A 20,841-nucleotide genomic window follows, 5' to 3' on the forward strand; every position below is an offset into this window, starting at 1 on the left:
TCTCCTAAAGTCACAGCTCACTGAAAAAACTAGCACAAGCCCACACCACCTTTGAGGAGCATGAGGACATGCATCTGCAGATTTTCAAAACAGGGTATTCTAGGGTATTCCTTGACATAAGTTTTCCCTAATTGACAAGAAAATGTGGGAAAAAAAAGCCGAACCCCCCCAAAAACAAACCAAAATCCCAGAAAAAACCCCAATGAAACAAACACTGCTCCACCCCCCAAAAATGGTCCCCATTCGGGCTTGTTCAGATTCCAGGGATATAAATGCTCACAACAGCTCTAAAAAAAAGTGAGCAGTGATATGAGTTTCAGTAGCAGCTGATAGGAGAGATCTGTTAAAATTGATCGTTCCCCTGTCAAAATATCAAGAAACTGGCCAATACATTCTGCAAAGTTGTCAGAGCAGATGATGTAACAGAGAAGTGCAGCTATACATTACTGAGCAGCTTCCTTTCCTGCCACCGCCAAGTCATCTGCTTCATCTGTGCTGTGACCTGTTGGGGGCACTCAGGTATAGCAGCAGATTGCTTGCTCTCCTGTTATTTGTTTTCCCTTCCAGCCTTCAGATGTAGCTGGTATTTTATTCATGAATCACAATATTCCATTTAAACAATTAAACAAGACTTCTTTTTATCACTTTGGGGACAAGAGGGAAGTTTCTCATAGAGTCATTAGGGAGACTCCATAACAGTTCATTGCAAGTCATCTTGCTATGCTGGGATATTGTGGTGTTTATGCTTGGAGTGTTTTCTCTGCTGTTTCTGGCAATGGCTCCTAGAATTACCTACCCTCCACTGTATTTGAACAGAGCCCATATTTGGTGTATTTTTAGCATATATTTGTAAGCAGCTTGTACTATCACCACTTGTAGAAACATTTACTTGCAGAGACAGGCAGCCTGACAGGGCAAATGGCCACTGCAGGAGACTTTCTTACATTGTGCTATTTTCCCATAGCTCCCCACTAACTAAATCTTTCAATCTGATCCTGGCTATATCTCAAATACTTAAGAAATGGAGGAGTTAGCCAGGAGATTGGGCTGCACCCATTAAGTTAGGGGAAATAGATGGATTATGAAAAGTGACAGCAAACTGCAAGAGAAAGCTCAGCAGAGCTTTGGGCAATTAGAAAGCTTCAGGCTTCACCCTTCACCTGGGACTCCATGTGCAGGAGACTCTTTTCTGTCTTGTACAGACCTGAGTGGACTGGGAGGCTCTGTCACAAGGGGGTCCAAAAGAAATCAGATAAAGCTGCTTCTGGAGACTCTTCCTGGGTCAGACTCTCTGGCATCATCTTAAAGATCAAGTGGGGAAGCAATCTGTGGCTGGATTTGTGTTTCATTTTCAGCCAATTACTCTGGAAGCTGGTTTTATGTGGTAGGTTAGGTATCCACAATGCATAGCATATACCAGGGAAGCTTGTACTCTTCTATTTCAGCATGCAGACTACAATTGCACCTTTCCATAAAGTCCAAAACTGATTCCCTCTTTAAAAACTATCTTATTGCCACTAGATAAACCTTAAAAGATAGACTTTCCACCTAGAATAAATTTTCCATAACGTATGTTTCTAATGGAATAGAAGACATGGAAATTTTACATGTCCAGGAGACTACCAAGAAGTTTGATTATTTGAACAAGAGCCTTATTATTATACAACTCCTTTAAGAAAATATTAATCATCAACTCTTCACACTTCTATTTCTCAGCATTAGTTTTTCATTAATGCTTACATTTATATAAAGATGTTTCAGATAGTCAGGCAGACACATGTTTTCAAGGGGTTTGATCCTGAAAGCCACTCAAAACCTTTCTTTCCTAATGACATCCACAAATGTTACATATGGTAAGTATTTACATTTAAAGGAGCATTTATCTGGTCAGTTTATTTATATTTTTATTTACAGAAAACTAATGCTGAGTGAAGAAAAGAGGGACACCAGGGTTTTTATTGCTTGAACTCTGAGGAATAGGAGATATGCAACACAGGAAACATGCTGGTGCTGGTGGAGTGGAGTGGTGGAATGGAAAGAGGCTGGGAATATTTTGTCTTTCAGTACTGAGAAGTATAATAGGATTTAAAGTCTTCAAGTGATTTGTAAACAAAGAATAGATGCTTTTCTAGGCAATATACTGCAGTTTAAACAAGAATTAATCCCAAAAAGTCATGTAATGTGTATTCTAAAGTAGATCAGAACAGATTATCACAATAGTCCATTCTGCTTTTATAATCTGGCCTTAAATACATAAAAGCACTTTAAAAATAAATCAAGATTGGATATGAAGCAGGAACACGTCCCTGTTTTTCTTTGGCTATTGCTTGGAATGGAAGAAAATATATGATGGTTTAAAATACTGAAATTGTAAGGAGTCTGAATAAAACAGTCTTATAATTTTTAATGAACTTTTTCTATCTGGTAAGCATGATAACAGAAAAAGAAACATCTTAGATATTTTTAAAAAGCAAATATCTAACTAAATAAATATGAGAAATAAATAGTCACATGAATAAGGACTTTGCCTGTAATTCCTTCCTTTCTTCATTTAGATGTATTTTAGTTTTTTTCCCTCTTGTTTTTGCACCAGTTTATTTCCTGACTATCAAAGTGTGTGCTAACTTCAAACAAAAGCTACTTCAGTAGACTCATGATAACAATTCTTTTGTAGGGACAGAATATATTTGCAACAATCCTTATAAATGTATGGGCTAATGGAATAATTCAAGCCTCACGACAATGACCACTCTTTGCAAAGAAAGTCCATCAGTTAAATATTGCTTTGTCAGAGATCATTAGTCAGGCTAAGGTCCACAACTCCATTCTAGGGCTTTTCCAGGGGAGCTGTCAGGTCTGTCTGATTCAGTCCTCTCTCTCATACTTGCAGCCTTTTGGTTTAGCTGCTCCTTACTTTTCCTTCAAATTTCTCCTTTTGTCCAATTCTTCCTAGACTGCTTAGCTTTGCCTCTTCACACAGCTTAAGGGCAGATGTTTTATTTACCAGTCTCTTCAGCAAGCTTCTGTATTTGGTCTTTCCCTTCCAGCCATTGGTCCATGCTCCTTGTCAGACCCTTATCATTCTGGTTTCTACTCCCAACCCCTTCAATGAAACAACTCCATCTCTTCATTCTACCCAAGCTTCATCTCATTCTGCTCTCCTTTTGTCAGGTAGCTCTAATCAGTCTCTTGACCCCATCAATCCTGGTCTTAACTCCTTTATTTCCTCTTCGTAAGTCCACAATCTCACCAGCTTCCTGCTTCCAGTATCTCTTGCTAAGGAAAAGCTAAGTCCCTGAGAAACATGACTTGTGACTCTCTATAACAGCTGAAGTGGGGGGCTGGTGGAGGAAAATTGGATGTCTCGTAATTGTAACAGCAGCCACAATTGTAATAAAAAAAGGGAGAGTGACAGGGAAAGGAGAAACAACAGGGTGTTCTTGACAATACAATCTAATTTAAAAATTATGAAACAAGACTTTGAATTAACATCTCTGGAGTTGTTCCTACCTTTGTCACAGCCCTCATACAACCTTGTGCAAGTCTCTTGGTGCCAGGTTCATTAAAAGATGTGGATAGTGTCATGTACACCACACTAATGCTGGGTTTTCAGCCCCTTGGTCCCTAGCACCTGTGTCATGCAGTCAGGCTTTGTAACCACTGCCTTAGGAGGGATACTTCAGAGAAAAAGACAGCTTGAATTTCAGAAGAATTGAGCATATGAAAATTCAACTTGCCTTTCAAAATTTAAGGCCATTTCTCAATATCTCTGTATGTTAATTTCATTATTGACAAAACAATAACTGACCTCCTTGTGAGTGTTGTAATGCATGCTTCATTTATGCTTTCCTAAGGTCCCTCTGCAGAAATAGTTCTCTGAGTGCAAAGCACAGCTATAATTATGAGAAACACTCTTTTAAAAGAGAAAAAAGGACACACAAAGGGACGGATAATATCATGAGTAGCTGTAAGCACCAGTCCTGTAGTTAGATTGCTTGTCTGTCTGCTGCTTTGGAGAGTCTGTTTACTGCTGTAGTCAAAAGCTGAAAAACTGTGGCAGGTAGCAGATGTACCAATTAATAACCTGTCAAAGCTGATGGATAGAATGAAAAAACCCCAACTCTCACATATAATTCCTGTGTGGTTTTTTCCCCCACATTTCAGGTCTTTGGGGGTCATGAGATACACTCTGTTTCCCTGGAGAGAGATGAAACTGTCTCATTAGCGTCTATCTTTCATGACATTAAGTCGCTGCCTTTGAGATGCTAACTCACCTGTTCTTCTCCCAGAATCCTGAAGTGATGAAGTTCTTTAATCAAGGAATCTGGACAACCAGCTGTTGGAAAGAAACAAAAATAGGCGTTTTAGAGCTTCCTGTCAGTGCATGTTCAGCATAAGACACATAGATGCAGAGATGATAGAATATACAGATTACTTTAGATAAAGAAGATTAGAAAGATTAGCCATGGCTCTACAGGCACCAGAATACTGAAAACCATCTATCAAATAATCCTTCCACGTTTCTGAGCATGCTACCAAGAATACTTAGAAAGGTTATATTCCAAATATTTTAGCCCTTTCCCCAAAGGACTACAAACAAAAGCAAGATGAAAAGGGCAGCACTGTCTGCCAGATACCTCCAACCCTTTGTATAAGCCAAAAAGCCTGTTAAAAGAGGATCTCACATCAAAATATTGGAGCTACCCAAAGCTGAATTCTGATTCACACAACGGGTTTGGACTCATTCCTAAGAATAATACATGATTTCCCTGATTCCCTGAAGGATTTAATAGGCCTCACAGATCGCTTTAATTTTAGCTGTCACAAGTATAACCCATTTCACATACATATGGCTGTTACCCCCTGGTGTTAACACACAAACCAAGAACACAGGCAGAGGAGTGATTTACCAGAATTTTGCAATGAGATTAATTTTCAATCACTACGAACTTTTACATCTGTACCAGCCAGTAAGAAAGAATATGTCTTGGTAGCTGCCATACACTTTAGTCACCTGTTCAGACTATGGTTCCCTTCCTGGTGATGAAGTCCAAGGCTGCTGTACACTACTTTTGTAAATGACTTTTGTAAACTACCAGACTAATTCCTGACAAGGCATGAAAGAGCAGACTGTGAGAGATATCTGGGCTTTACTCTTTTTACCATAAATTGAAGCATCTCTTTGTGAGCAGAGAAAATTCCTTAAAAGGAATTAAGAGCATAGTTCCTCTCAGAAAATGGGAGGAACCATGGTCTTCATCAACCTGGTTTTCTGCTGATGCTACTACAAATACCTACCTTTCACTCTTAATGACTGCCATTAGAAGAATACAAATGAATTTGGACATAACTGTCAGGAAGTCTCCACTAGCACCATGGTTTTACTCAAGGCCAATGAGACATGGCCTACACTCACACTTTCTGTTGGCATAGCTGTCTTAGGGAAGCAGAAGGAAAAGACTACACTTGAAAGCAACGTAACTAAAAAGGCAAAAAATGAACAATAGACACAATTACACCACTAAAAGTTTTGTATTTGCATAATTTTTCCACTTAGGGAACTGATTTAAATGTTACTCAAGTCAACCTTTTACTGGTAAATGTTTTATCTTCATTCCGAGGAGGAAAAGGTGAAGAATGCATCATTTACACAACTTCATCAGCAAACCCTTACAAAGGTAAGACAAGGTTTGAAGTTGGCCCAGGTTTAAGCATATAGTAAGAATTGCCTATTATTGAATTGTCTCTTACTAAATATTAGTATTTCTTCCCATTTAATGAAACCTATGATATTCTTACAGGCTTCTTTTCACCCACCTCTTCCTCATGCGTATTGGGTATTCACATATTTGAACATGTATTTTCAATATTCACATATTTGAACATGTGTTTTAGCTCTAAGCAATTATTTCTTAATCAGACTTAATTATTCTTCTCAACTTCTAGAACCACAACCTGTGTATCACTTTTAAATTTCTTTTCTCATTTTCTCCATGCTGTTTATTCTTTCTCAAAGCATTTAATTGTTCTTTGTACTCCTACCACAGAGTCATTGCTATGCAGCACTTTCTTGTATTCTCACTGGGATTTACGTCTCCATCCAACTCTGTCTCACTAACTCCTTGACCTGAGCCCAGAATTGTAGTCCAGAACTGTTGTCTTCTCTGTATTTCAAATCAAAACTTATTGTATAAAACATGGTTCCTCTATCTTAGCCTCAAGTCCTTACATAATTAGCAATACACTTTCTTGCACATGATTTTCCCTGAAAATATCTGCGTTGATTGCATACTGTCATAGGAATTTCTAAGTGTAGAGGATAATTATGATTTCATGTAATGCTGCCTGTTAATCTTTGACAGATGTTAGCTTTAGAACACCAACTAAACTGCATTCTGCCATTTGGAGTCCTTACAGTTTCTACTTCAATCAAGTATTTATTTCTTCCCTCCTATTCTTTCCAATTTACTACTCACTAAATGCCTTAAAATTGGAAGGTTTCCTTTTTCTTCCCTAGAAAGAACTTTTTCACTCCATTCTGCTAGAAATCATATTTCCCGAGTACCCTTTTTCCCCCCAGAAATCCATCCTATTCTGCCCTCATACATAAATTATATAATCTGCCCTTTATGAACTCCTTACATGCATCCTCTCTTTCTTCCATACAGGCTGGGTATGAACGGATTAAGAGCAGCCCTGCCAAAAGGAACTTGGGGGTGCTGGGAGTGAGAGGCTGGACATGAGCTGACAAGGAGAATTTGCAGCCCAGAAACCGAACATGTCCACACTGTTTGGGATGCATCCAAAACAGTGTGGACAGCAGGGCAAGGGAGAGGATTCTGCCCCACTGCTCTGCTCTGGTGAGATCCCACCTGCAGTGCTGCATCCAGCTTTAGGGTCCCCAGAACATCCTTCTGGATGTGGGTGTGTTGGAATGGTCCCCAGAGCAAGGTCCCCAAGATCAGAGGGCTTGAGCACCTGTCTAGTAGGAAAGGTGAGAGAACTGGGGTTGTTCAGCCTGGAAAACAGAACACTTAGGGGAGCCATCATAGAGGGCTTCCAGAATTTGGTGGGGGTTTATAAGGAAGATGGAGACAAACTATTTAGCAGGGTCTATGGTGAAAGGACAAGGGGTAATGGTTTTAAACTGCAGGAGGGTTGATTTAGATTAGATATAAGAAATAAGTGTTTTTATGGTGAGGGTGGTGAAACACTGGAGTGGGTTGCTCCATTCAAGGTAGGGCTGGCCAGGGCTCTGACCTAGTCTAAGGTGTTGCTGCTTATTGTAGGGGAGCTGGACTAGATAACATTTAAATGTCCCTTCCAACTCAAACTATTCTATGATTCTATGAAAAACATGCATGTTTAAGTGTTACTAGTCATCCACTGCTGCATCCTCTTCCAAATGCAATATTTTGTATAGTCTGTTTTTCAGAGACTTGCCCAACCTACTTTTAAATCTTTTCATAGTTCAGATTTTCACTGGATCTTGCTTAGCTGATTATACAACAGATCCTGACGTTACTAGCAAAGAGAAAGAGCTTAAAACCTATGTCACTGTTGGCATGATTCTTCCCAGCAATGAGTTCAGAAATGTCAAATGCATACAATATTGAATTATACTGACACGTCTTAACAGCCTGCTGTCTGTGAGAAGTCATCTCAGATTGTCACATTTCAGAAGCAATAATTTCAGGAAAAAAAAAGAAATCTTTCATTTTTTTTTTCTTTTAAAATATTTCTGGGCATATTTCTGGTGTTTCCTTTTTCTATTTTTAATTTCTTCTTTTCTGTAGGTGTCCCCAATCCTGAGTTTTGGCTTTTTGATGTTTTAGGAATGAGCCTAAGTCTAAGCAAGAAAATAATGAAGGGATGATGCCCAGTTCAAAGGACCAGCAGCTTTATAAAGTCACAAGTAATTTCTTCGTCTCTATTTAAAGTTTTATTACTTAAATTAAATTTAAGCATTTTATTTGCTTCAACACATTCCATCATATACCAGTTTACTTGTTTGAATAATTTTGTTGTTACTTGATTCCCATATTGCTTTATAATTTAACTCCAAATACTGTACTTATGAATGGAAGGTGAATGGAATTTAAAGCTACAGAAATGTGTAACTGTAAACTTGTAATTTACTTTGCGGTATTCTCTTCATAAACATATTTTTAATCTGCTCATAGAAGTACACGTATCTCCAAGAGAAGAATAAAGAAACAAGATTTAGGAAGGATGGTTTGATGCCTCCTAACATCATAAATACCCTGATTTCAATTGGTCTGAACACATACTTTCAACTACACTTGTAATTAAACTATGATTCTAACTACTACCAATTTAATTACCCAAATCTTCACATATTTTTTTTCTCAGACAGAATTAGCTTCTGCTTTTTATTTTTTTCTTTAAATTATTCCTCTGTATGACTTATGTTCTTCAGAGAGAATGCAAAGGAAAAATCAAACCAAGCTTTTAACTTTGCATAAAATAGCAAAATGGAAGCAAAATATGACAGCTGCTACAAATAGAGCCAACTGAGAAGCAACATGAGTGTCGGTGCCCCGATGGCACCTCCAGCCCTTCCTGTCCCAGCCAGGACCCATGTCAGCCCTGCCTCACCCACCTGCAGTCGGGCTGATGTCCAGCTGATCCCACAGCCCTGCCCTGCCCAGCCATGGGGAATCCTGCAGCTCAGAGGTGCCCAGGCCCATCCTCAGGGAGGTGCCCAGTGCCTGCAGCAGGAGCTGTTCCAGTGCTCCTGTCTGCCAGCACCTGGATGGAGGTGCCCTGGCTGAATCACTCAGAGGTTCAAAGAAAATCACAAAATGCCCTCACTGACCACAGTTACAAGCAAATGTATCTCTATGTGGAAAGCCAGGGCGCTGGGAATATTTGTCTGTCTGCTCTGGGGTGTCCTGACCCCCAGGGGAGCACTGACTTTGACCCTCATTCATGGAGAAAGTTCCCTAGGTTTTAAGATAGACTGGAATCCACAAAAGTGTGAAATAGATCATAGAGAGTAGAGTAGGTGTATCACTTGGTGAGAAATTTAGGTTTTGGGATTTTTAGTATGTTGTGGATGGAAGCAAGATGGAGGGCACAGGGTGTTGTCCTGGGTTTCTTCTTCATGCTTCTTCCTTCTTCTTCTTGGGTTTGGGTGGCACTCTGTAATCGGGTAGAAAAGTCCGCATTACAGGCTCTTTGGGATCAGTTATTGGGTTAAAAGGGAAAATCATCTAGGTGTCAGTTCTTAATTGGATAGTTTAGTCTTAAATACCTTGTAACAAGAGATTGTTAGCCATTTTGTGCCTTCTAATGAAAAGCTGCTGAATTCATGGTTGTCAGACTGTTTTACTGATAAGAAATAATAAACACTTGAGTTTGAACATGACCTACCATCTCAAGTGCCTTCAATCCAGACCCAGAGAAAACGATATCTCCACTGCAGGGTTGTGTGCTACATCTTCTACCATAGGTTTGCAGCATTATTCCATGCTTTGCATTTGAGATTTCATCTTTCCCCAAATGGTGTAGTTGTGTGAGATTCATTTCAATGCATTTAAGCATCAAAATGCTTGCTATATGAGTCTAATATGTTCCTTGCATGCTTCCTCTATAGTTGATAGAAGGAATACATGCTTTCACAGGGTAATTCCCACCATCCAAGACAGGCACAAAAAAATATCTCTTCATTTCCATTAAGTGAGGAGTTTGAGGTGACTTGACAAGATTTACACAAGTAACTTTTAGAATTTTTAAGTTAGAATATTTGAATTTCACTCAACAGCTGTAATTCCAATAATTTCTACACATAACATTGGAGCATATACATTGTAAATTTCCCCCTCACATTTAGCTCACTTGCAAGCTAAGCATTTACATTATGAGCACCATGCAACTTCCATTTCTCTCACTTAGAGTTTATGTCTGCATCAACACTTGTTAATTCTGAAAAGTACATCCCTTTTGTGGGCTCTGAACATAACCATGCACGAATACTTATCAATGTCCTTCAAAGATATCTTTTCACAGTGCTAATTGCTATCCAAGTTTGCCACTGGAAAATGTTTTAGATACTTGAGAATAACCACTTCATGCTTAGAAAATTAATGGATAGTTGGCTTCTTTTTTTCCCCCTAGCTTTAGTATAGGTATAAAAAATGTTCTGTATTCAAAAACATAATCCTAAAAATCTGGCAGTGCAGCACTGTAACGACAGGACTTGCCATACAGCAAGAGTTACATATATGCAGGGAAGTGCAAGCTGGCCTGTGGTGCATGCACAGGAAGGAAAGGTGGCTGGGGAATCCTGCAGCTCAGAGGTGCAGTGTGCATCCAGAGCACAGCCAGCCTCAGCTGCAGTGGGACTGACTGGGACTCCTGGCGTGAGTACAAGTTACAAAGCACAGCACAGACATCACTGTTGGGCGAGCAGCAATGGCAGGAAGAGCACAGCCCTGCACTGAGTATAACAGCAATGGGAGTGGAAACAGGGCAGTAGGAAAGCTGGGCTCAGAACAGACTTTCACACAGAACTCAACAGGTTTGGAGTCCCATCACTAGTGCACATTAATTGGTTATGCCACTTTCCAACTTTCCAGTCTCCTTCAAATTGTCCAATTAACTGGAATATTGCTGTAAACCCCACACTTTCTGCCATCTGCATCCCTTCCAGGGATAAGCAACCCTGTGCTGGTGACAGTGTGGCCATTCCTATGGGAACTGACCGTGATTTCAAAGTATGGAGTCACTTCACTGTGCTTGTGTTAATTAAATGCTTAGATGTTACAGGTGACCTTTTCTCCTTTTTGATGTTATGTGAATGTGAACAAAGACAAAACTGAGAGTGTCTGGAATGCATAAATATTTTACTGAAAAGAGAAAAGATATGAAGAATATCAAGTAGGTGATTTATAGAATATAAGCGTATAAGACTATATTTGGAATACTGCTTTGCATTGTGAAAAGGTGTTGAACTACTTTCTCATAGATCCTAAGAAGTGATATACTTGCTATATCTTACTATATCCATTTTCACTATTTTTCTTACAACACTCATGAGCAATACTTTGGTTAATAGTAAATTATTGAGATTTTTTTCTCCTTGCTATCCACACAATTTCCTAATGTAGACAAACTTAGAAGTTCATTCATTTGTATATGTACGCTTACATGTACATGCCTCTTCCTTTGTATAAAAAGATTTAATTTAAAAAAAAAGAAAGGTCAAAAAACAGTACTCTGAATAACTTCTCAAGTCCCATGCCTTACATCTGCAAGTCTGAAATGCAGAGGATTCACAGGGGCACACAGCTTCATCTGGAGGATAAATTATTACTAGCCACCGTAAATCACATGTCAGACTTAAAACCCTCTCATGAAATCTGTCAGCTGTATGTTTGAAAACTGGGGGACAACCCTTTAGTACCCAAATTTCTTGTATTGGTTACCTTACAACTGGTGTAAAAAACTACCTATCCAGCAAAACCAAATAAAGTAAACTAAAAAATTACATGGGATTCTTTACTTGTACTCATGCCATTTTAATAATCATCAATTTGCAGATGATCTTTTTCTGTACAATAATCTAGATGAGTAGATACACAAATATATGCCCAAAACAAGACACATTAGAGTGCTTCAATATTATAGATTGGTTTGGGGAAAAAAATTAAAAAGCTTATTTCAAAAGCAAGAAGTATTGAGTTTTGTCCTTTCAAAGTCAGCAGGCATGTATTTAGACTGCAAAGCTCAGCTCTGCACTTGGGCAACGCTGAGCAGGAGAAGATGACAAGCAAAGCTTGCGTGTGGTTTCTGTACCCAGAGGTTTCTGACCCTCGTAAGGTCATGGCAAAAATCTTCACATGGTGAAGATCTTTCTTCTAAGTCCTTAAAAATCTCTAAAACTACAAATGGTGGAGCAGTTCTTCAGCTCAAGCAAACTATCACAGCAGCAGTTAAGTGAATGGTGCTTACTGGTATCTGTACCAATGAACAAATTGACTATGTACAGAATGTGTAATATTTTGTTAAAAAGGCTGTGTGCCAGTAAAGGACATATTTAATTGCTACTTTTGTTAAGGTCAATATGCAAGAAGAAACCTATTCTCTTAGGAAAAATCAGAATTGAAGCTTCATTTTCTCTTCATTAATAATGTCATCAAGCAGTATCATGTTAATTTGCCTTTTTTTTTTTTTAATCGACTTCTCACAGCTGAAGCCAGTAAAAAGACCTATACATTATTCTGCTATCAAAAAAGCTGCTGAAGATATTCATCAAGAAAATTTCATGAAAGCTGGACTGTCAGGACACAACACCTGTCCTGTTCTAACTAGTCACTAGAGATGTTAGGTGTTAGCTACCCAGCTGAATAGGTTATGTCTTTGTGGGCTCTTAAATTCAAAACCCTCCAAAGACACAGAGCACATTTTTTACTCTCATGAAGTGCTTGTGAAAGAATTGTGCAAATGGACTGCATCAGAGTTGGGAAAGGATCACATAAAATTGTAGCAAATTCTGCTGGTCTGGCTTTCTCACATTGCACACAACTCTGGCTTTCACTGTGCTGTTACTCACTGCTATTTTAACGATGCTTTAAAGCCAAATGACTAGAAGTAATGAACCACATTAGCCATTTTCTGCTAAGGTCTTTCTTTTAATCTTTGCTACAAAATATATCAGCAGGAATATTGACCTACCATTTCAGTTTAGAACCTACTTCCTTGCTTCCTTTTTGCACATTTAAAACAACATTTAAACCGCACTTGAACAAGTAATGTTTAGTTGCATCAGCATTCAAACCCCGAATTGCATTGAGTTCTGCAATGCCAGCAAGCCACTGCTTGTTATTTTTGGGATATTTTTGTATATTCTGCACTGCTATGTGACAAAGTGTGGAAAGAGCCTTTCAGAGGGGGGAAATTTTCTAAGGAATAATATTCAGTATTGCCCAAGAGACTGAGACTTCAGGGCAACCATGCAGTAGTGCAAACATTTGATGAATAGTCTGTACCATCTGCTTGCTCAATATTCCAGTTTAAATTATAGGTGTAAATTCACCCACACAATTCTCAGTAAAGTCAGTGAATACCAAACTCATGCAACACAACAAATTCAGTGCTGTCTATCTGTAATGAGAAATTGAACTATGACCTTCACTGCTCACATACAGAAGCTCCAGAAGCAAAAAATAAAAAAAGGAAACTCCCTTCTTCCCACACAAGTGGGAAGATTTGATTATTGCCAAATTAAATTTTGCAGAAAACCCATTTTCTTAATGCTTCCTAATTAACAGAAGTAATTTCTAGTTTCTTTACATCAAAGAGGACAAGTCTAGGGCTCCTACCATAAGCAGGTGACTTTATTTTTTTTTTTTTTAGTTGAGATACAAGAGCACTGTTTTAAACTTCTTTTGGAAGACTCACACCTTCTACCAAAAAAACGTGGAAGTGAAAATCTCATTGCAGGGATCTGGCCTGAAAGGAGCTCTTCACTCTCAGTTTGCTAGGTTTTTAGCTCTATCAGCTCAATTCATGAAAGGTTTTCTCATCTTTTATTCAAAAAGTAGTTGAAATCTCTAAAGAAAGCTCTGTTCTCTCAAATTCCCACCTTCATGCTGGCATTGGCCTTTGATGATGATCAGTACCTTTGAGAAGGGAAGTGAGAGGTCAGGAGCTTTCAGCATGTGGTGGAGACTTTATGAGAGAGGAGATTGTCTTCTTAGGGAAAATCCAACTATCCCTGAATAAAAGTCAACACAAGGCAAAAACAACTGTAGAAGAATTGCATTTGCTAGTTACTGAAGGGAAAACCCTTAAAAGATTCCAATTTCTGAATACAGAACTAAGCAAGTATAATACAGAACCGCTAAAAGTTTCTAAGCTGAAATTAGGCTTAAGTTCACAGATGTTTTTCCAACTGATGGCTCAATAACATAAATAGATTTCTCATGGTAAACAATATTGTAAAGCACAAGCCCTAAGAATAATATTTTGAAAGTAACTATTCATCCATTTTCCTTTTAAAAGTTGAATTAAGGAAAATGTTCTCCTATAATTTTGGGAGTTATAGACAAAGCCCCAGTTTCCTATTGCAATAAATTTCTATCTCATTTGTATTTACCACATGAGGTTATTACACTGACCATGTAATATAGAATGAGCCACTGCACCATCAAGAAAGATGTGGCCAGGTGCCACAGAACAAACCATCTTTCCAGCTTTCCATCTTTTTAATCCCGAAACTACTGTTTAAGGATATTAAAATACAACTTATGAAGGTTATTTTCTGTCCACAGTACAGGAAAATCAACATGCCAAGCTAAAAAAGAATCAGCAGAAAAACCAAGATGCACACATGCAGGTCTCACTCTCTTACTCACACATGCATAAGCATGCACAAAATTACTGTGAGAGAAAGGAAAATGGCAAACAATATCCAGTGACCCAGAAACAGCAATGTTTTTCTTTCGAATTTTGCATTTCTTTTTTTTTTCATGGGATGTGACATCATTTTGTATAAACAGTATATAAAAAATGTTATTTCTTTAATCTATGAAGCATTTATAAATCTTCAACATGAGCTTTTTACTGAGAGCTTAGACAAATATTTAAATTGTTACATAAATGACTCAGACTACAAGGCAAGCCCAGGCTACTCTAAAAATAAATGTTCATGGACAATAAGCCCATCCAACCAAGAGAGAATTTTAAAAAGCCACAGAATAGATAATGTCTCTCAGAATAGTACAGACATATGTGGATGAATGGCGATGATTTTCTCTTTTTCATGGAAATTTTAAGACAGAAAATAATTTTCAGAACTCTAAAGAATGAAGCAATTGTCTAAAAAGTGACCTGCACACTGGTAAAGGAGTTCAAGTCTTAATTGATACCTAATTGTAATATTTTTCTTTCTCCTTAGCAGCAGCAATACATGTGTGCATATCTTGCTGTTCTCTGGGAGGGAATGTGGAAAAGTTCCACTTACGAAATGAGGACAGTTTTGCATTTCACTGTAATCAGATCAAATTAGGGCAGGTGGCAACTCTGCAGGCAACATAATTATGAAAAATGCCTGTGTTCAATACAAACTGTCCTTTCAGTCTTGAGGTCTAATAGGACATCAGAGTGCAATCTTTTTACATTTTACTGGCAGCTCAGAATACCGAAGACCACCGAGGGGGGACTACACACAGCTCTCATTTTTTGTCTGTGCAAATCCAGACAAATAATACATATGTTCTTCAATATTTGCTCTAACATAAGAATCACAGTGTTCCTGGGAGTGCAAAAGATGGTGTGGGGTCAAAACTAAAGTTAAATACAGAAGAAAAAGTAATTAAGTCACTAGGCAGGTCTAATTCTAACAACATTGTGTGAGACAGGCTAATCCTGCATTGCAAACAGTGATTCGTGTTTCTACTGTAAAAAGCCTGACAGGCAGGCATAAATACAAGAGATCATACTGTCTGTTCATCTAACAGAAAAGAATTGAAACGACCTGAGAGATTCCCCAAAGAGAAAGCGTTAAGGATTTTTCTGATTTTATATTGATATACTGGCCCTATACTTGAATAGATCGCTCATGATGAATAGCTGGCAAAACACATTTGAAATAAGCTGAAAATTTAATTCAAATTTCTACTCTACATTAAAGGGATGATACAGCCAGGTTCATTTAGAATATTACTCCTCTGAAGACACCCCAAGCACTACAATAACAAATGTTATATCAAAGAGGCACTCGGCAACAAATGCAATATGAGTCTCTGTGAGGCAATTTTTCAGTATGTCAGAATTATAATATCACTCCAAGGAAACAAATTAAGCAGCACAAACTTGGCTGTTGGGATCACTTTATTAGCAATACAGTGTTTTCTTATAAAGAATGCTTTTCTTTGGATCTGTCACCGAAATGGTCTATCCGTTTTATTGGTGCACAACTTCATATTTGCCTATGAAATATAAGAAACACTCTTTCTGCCACATTAAAAAAAGAAAATTGAGGAAACAAAAAAAAATTCCTGATCATTTTTACTCTACAGCTGGTGTTCAGCCCAATGTGGGTTTTCTTAATCAGCAGGGATAAACACTTTAATCACAAGGGATAAAACGAGTACACTAGTACCTGTGAAGAAATACTGAATGATTCCTACCTGGTGGAGGAATACCTATTTTTAAAAACCCATAGGTTTCTAAAAATATTGGCAAAATATTTAAAACAAATTCTGCTCTGGTTAGTCATCACGCTGATGTAAGAATTGATTCAATTTTTTCCCTTGTGCATAAAAGAGAAAACAGCCCTTGCCAGGTAGCCAGGCCACAGGCCCTTTCAATGAGTCAGAGGAGGCTGTGCTTGCACTGTAGTGATAAAATTCCAAGGCTGTCACAATCTACCTAAAGCTCAGTAGCTGCAGTGGAGCTGGAGCACAGTGGGAGATGGATATGCTTTACTCTGTGCAGGGCAGGAGAGAACCCCCACAGCTCAGCATTATGCCACCAGACTCATCGCTACGCTGAAGTGAATTAGTGCAAGCAATTTCATGAGATTACAGCAGCAATTTGGTACAGAACAGCTGCCACACCACACTACAGGATTCTCCCTCTGGTTTTTACTTACATGACCACGAATAACTTCTGAGTTAATCCAGAGTAACAGAATCCATCCTTGACCTTTACCACCTTACACAGAGATATGCTGTGCCTTATAATTAATTGGTCTTTAAACTTTTTTAGAACTCAAAATAATTCCATTATCACAAGTCCAATATATCTTCACTAAATCAGCCACTCTATGCAATTCTGTTTCTTCTGATATTTGATTTACTTTCGCTATCTAGACCATGTCCGTGATTTCCCTCTTCTACACTTTATTTTCTGTATTCTTTTAACAGTGTAGGGTTTTGAAGCTGTGAGCCTGAAGACAAAACAGACAGGTAGGTGTAGGACCAAATCTCCAACCTTAGTTACTGCATATATGAAACCCCACAGGGTACACAGTCCAAGTGCAGAGGTCTGTGGTTTTTTTCCCCCCTCCCTTTGGTAATAGGTATTGTTGACCAATCATTTCCAATCACCAGAAAACATTAAAAAATTGAAAATTTATACTGGTGGGATTCTAAACTGACAGTTTGTCACTATGAATGCTGACGCAGACACTAGAAATCAAGACTGCAATGTCTCTGAACTTGATGCTAACATTTAATCAGGTTGATAAGCCAAGTAAGTAAGGACTGGTGTTCCCCCAGGAGCATCCTCTGCCTCCCACAATACTCCTCTGTGCCCAGCAATAGAGAAACAGAGCTCAGACATGAGTGTCCTCTGTTTCCCCTTTTCTTTTACAAAATGGAAAGTCAAATTATTGAAACTAATGACAATGTTAAGCCTTTTTTTATTATTATTTTTCCACATGCTATTAAAAAGCTCCCTTGACTTTGCTTCGTTTCAGGAGATCATTGAGCTGCAGTTGTAAAAAATAACAACGCTAGGTCTCATCACATTTACCTTTTGACACCACATTAACTATTTTTTTCTGTTAAGTACTTCTAAGCAGCCATTTATATGTTAAGTATTGAACTTTGTATCCATTCTGCCTCTCAGTATTACACTGTTTGCTATGTATTTTCCACTTGTGCCTGTTATGTCATGGATCAGAAATTCATTACTTGTACTTCTGTCTGGCTCCAGAATATCATCATGCATGACATTCCAGAGACACTTTCTTCCTGACTAAGAATTATTGGATATACAGCTATAAAAGCACACATAAAAGCTAAAAGCCCTTAGAAATTCTTGAAGGGGAAAGAAAACATCCTTAAGCATCAAATGGGTTGGAAATTCTTCATACTGCTCTTCTATACCAATTCCTCCAGGATTTGCTTTCTGTTGTAGCTCAGGTCTGGTCTGGTCTGGTCTGCTTCAGGAAAAAGATTGTCAATTATGATAAATGATTCTGTACGGCAGGATTTAGGCTCACACTACAGAAAACTATATCTAATGAGATTATCTGATTCTTTCTTAACGATCGATAATTTATTTATAGGCAGGGGCCTCAAAGGTTAATTTTTAGTGCTTTACTCACCAAGCTATCCAGCACTCAAATGACTTGTAAGAGACATACAATCACAACTGGCTAATCCACATCAGCTTGTTTAAAAAAAATTGTCAGATTAACAAATCAATGATACTTACACACTACGAAATTGGTTTCCACTTAAAAGCTGACTGGATTTACACAGTTTACATGCAGCACAAATCCTGTTTTCATGTAATTTAGCAAGGATTCTGAGCAAAGTGATTCTCCCCTCTCTTGTCAATTTCCAAGACACAAACTGGCCAGCAGAAATCCTATTGCAGTTTGATGGATGTGTATTGAGGGAAACGGGAGGAGGGGAAAAAAAAAGAAATGTAGGATTTTTGATGTTTTTCTATAGGTTGTTATCACTGATCAATTTTCTATCTCTGCTTCCACAGATAGCTGTGACTTTCCATTTTGAGAATCTTCCCATGTTTTACTGGCTTTACCAAGTAAGCCATGTCTAACTTGTGACACATTGATACTACATCCATTCAACAGCCCATTGAAGGGGTTGCATGAATGTAATAGTGATGAGTGCTACATTCATGTTTTTTTCACCCATTTCAATTCTGCTCACACCTCTTGCACTCATTATAAGAGAGTCAAACACATGGCTCCATCAAGCATTCTCTGGCCTTGAATGCAAAGTAAATTTGCTGCAACAAATTTTTTGCACGTGTTGTTTCTCTCTCTGTCTTTTTCCCTTTCCAGCTATGTATTTATAGTTCTCCTTTGAAGCTTGTGGAGCATTACATAGTTTTATTTTTATTTTTTGTTACTTTTGGATTTTGACGGAAAGTGGGTTTTGGGAGCACAACACACTTCAGATCATTAGGAGTACATCCACCTTCACTGGGATGATAACAAATCAAGGTGGCACACATCTGCAAGCCACAATGATATTTTTTGTGTAATAGTCACTGAATGAGAGCAGTTGTGATATAACACTCATTCAGATGACAGATGCTTAATCAACTGAAACTCCAGCAACTCTAGTAATAGTTTCCTAACTTCTTTCTATGCCTGGAAAATATAATCAGAAGACAAATGTAAATATTTGCAATGAAAAAATATACCACAGTGTCATTTTGCATTTTTTTCAGTCTTGTATCTACAGATCCTACTGAACTGAAGGTTAATGCTAACATCCAAAGACAGACTGTGCATAATCTGAGAGGACATGCGACATTTTTATGTTTCAGGCTAATGCTTTGTGTTTTTGTTCTTCAGGACAGTCTCATGCAGGAAAGTAACCTCATGTCATTGACTATCTCAATATTAAATAGATAAATAAATAAATAGAGACAAAGCAAAACACAATGGAAGTGGCTGAAATAAGTGGCACGTACACAGTACAGTAAACAATTTTGCTGAGCAGCCTACTAATTTGTCCCAATCTACCACAACCAATTACTCCTGCCTCAGAGACTCCTTATCTCAGATTTTCCAAGCCAGCTACCCACTATTTCTTGATAAAAGACATAGCAGTATTTCAGAAAATTGCAGATTAGATAAAGAAGAAACCCAGTGTTAGAAGTAATTGCCTGCATTTTTCCCCTCAGCTATCCAATCCTCCATCCAAATAGTTGAAAAGCTACCTTCCAAGTTAGGTCTCAGTAATCCAGCTGTATTGGCTCCAAAATAATAGGCTTGACAATATTATAGAATCGTTGTGCTTAGCATTACTGTCTGCTAGCAGAGGATGGGAAAATAATCTTTGAAAGGTCAGCAAGAGCAAAAAAAGGACTGTGTTGAATTGGACCCCCACAATACTGGCTGGACATAACACACACAACAAAGTTGTACAGCTAAGCTCCACAATGCACAGAAGGTAGAAATCATTCAACCCTGCTTCTTCCTCCTTCCTCTTCCTTCTCATCCCTCTTCTGGGAAAGAAAAGGTATGGTTGGTTTGGGAGAAGCTGGAGCTGGCTGTAAGTAGTATAGATAAACAAATGTACTGAACCTAACACAAAATCCATCTCTCAGTACCCTGTCTCTGGCACAGATCAGTAACAGATGCCATGAGAAAAGCATAACAAGAAAAGGGTTAAATATGTCTGTATTTCATCCTTATCTGTACACTGCCATTTAGGGACATTCTGTGATAGAGAATGCAATCAGATGCCCTTCCTCCCTCTTGGGAATTCTCCATTACTGTATCTAGTCCCTTTGAGAACCCTGGATACTTTTGGTCTCTACAGCATCCTTAAGCATTAAGTTCCATAATTTTAATTTGCAGCATGTGAGCTTCCTCCTTTTGCCTTATATGTGCTACCTTATAGTATGGCTATCTCCAGTTCTTACATAATAAGAGTGGATAAATTCCAACTACTTTTTTCCATTCCCCTTATGATTTTAGAAAACTTCATCACATCTTTATCCAGACGACTTTTGTCAGAACAGAAAAAATAAGCATTTCATCACACACAAACTATTCCTTACCTCCAGCCATCCTTGCTGCTCTCTGTTTAAACGATAACTAGCACTTTCTTTTTCAGAGACAATAACCAAAACTGCTCTTGGACAATAACCAAAACTGCTCTTGCAGAGCAGGCTGCACTCTTGATTTTTCATGAAGAAAGAACATTTTGTCATTCCTAAAATCTGAATTGCCCTTTTGAAATCTGATCTGCCCTTTTGATTTTCACTTAGTGCTCAGATGATATTTTCAGTGAGCCACCCAAACAAGAGGCCAAACAAATGAGGAAGGAGATGAGAGACCAGTGCCACTCTGTCTGCTTTTGCCCTTGGACACTCCAA

At 38.3% G+C, this 20,841-nt stretch overlaps 1 protein-coding gene across 1 annotated transcript in view; it reads right to left on the reverse strand.

Annotated features, from left to right (window-relative positions):
• Positions 1 to 20,841, reverse strand: part of PRKN (parkin RBR E3 ubiquitin protein ligase) — a 677,999-nt gene that overhangs the window by 116,765 nt on the left and 540,393 nt on the right. The window contains exon 8 of the mRNA XM_041477165.1: positions 4,275 to 4,336. Coding sequence (XP_041333099.1) covers positions 4,275 to 4,336 — 62 coding nt within the window. The remainder of the gene's footprint in view (positions 1 to 4,274; positions 4,337 to 20,841) is intronic.

Source organism: Pyrgilauda ruficollis, unplaced genomic scaffold (assembly GCF_017590135.1).
Source record: "Pyrgilauda ruficollis isolate IOZ18807 unplaced genomic scaffold, ASM1759013v1 scaffold4, whole genome shotgun sequence".
NCBI lineage: Eukaryota > Metazoa > Chordata > Aves > Passeriformes > Passeridae > Pyrgilauda > Pyrgilauda ruficollis.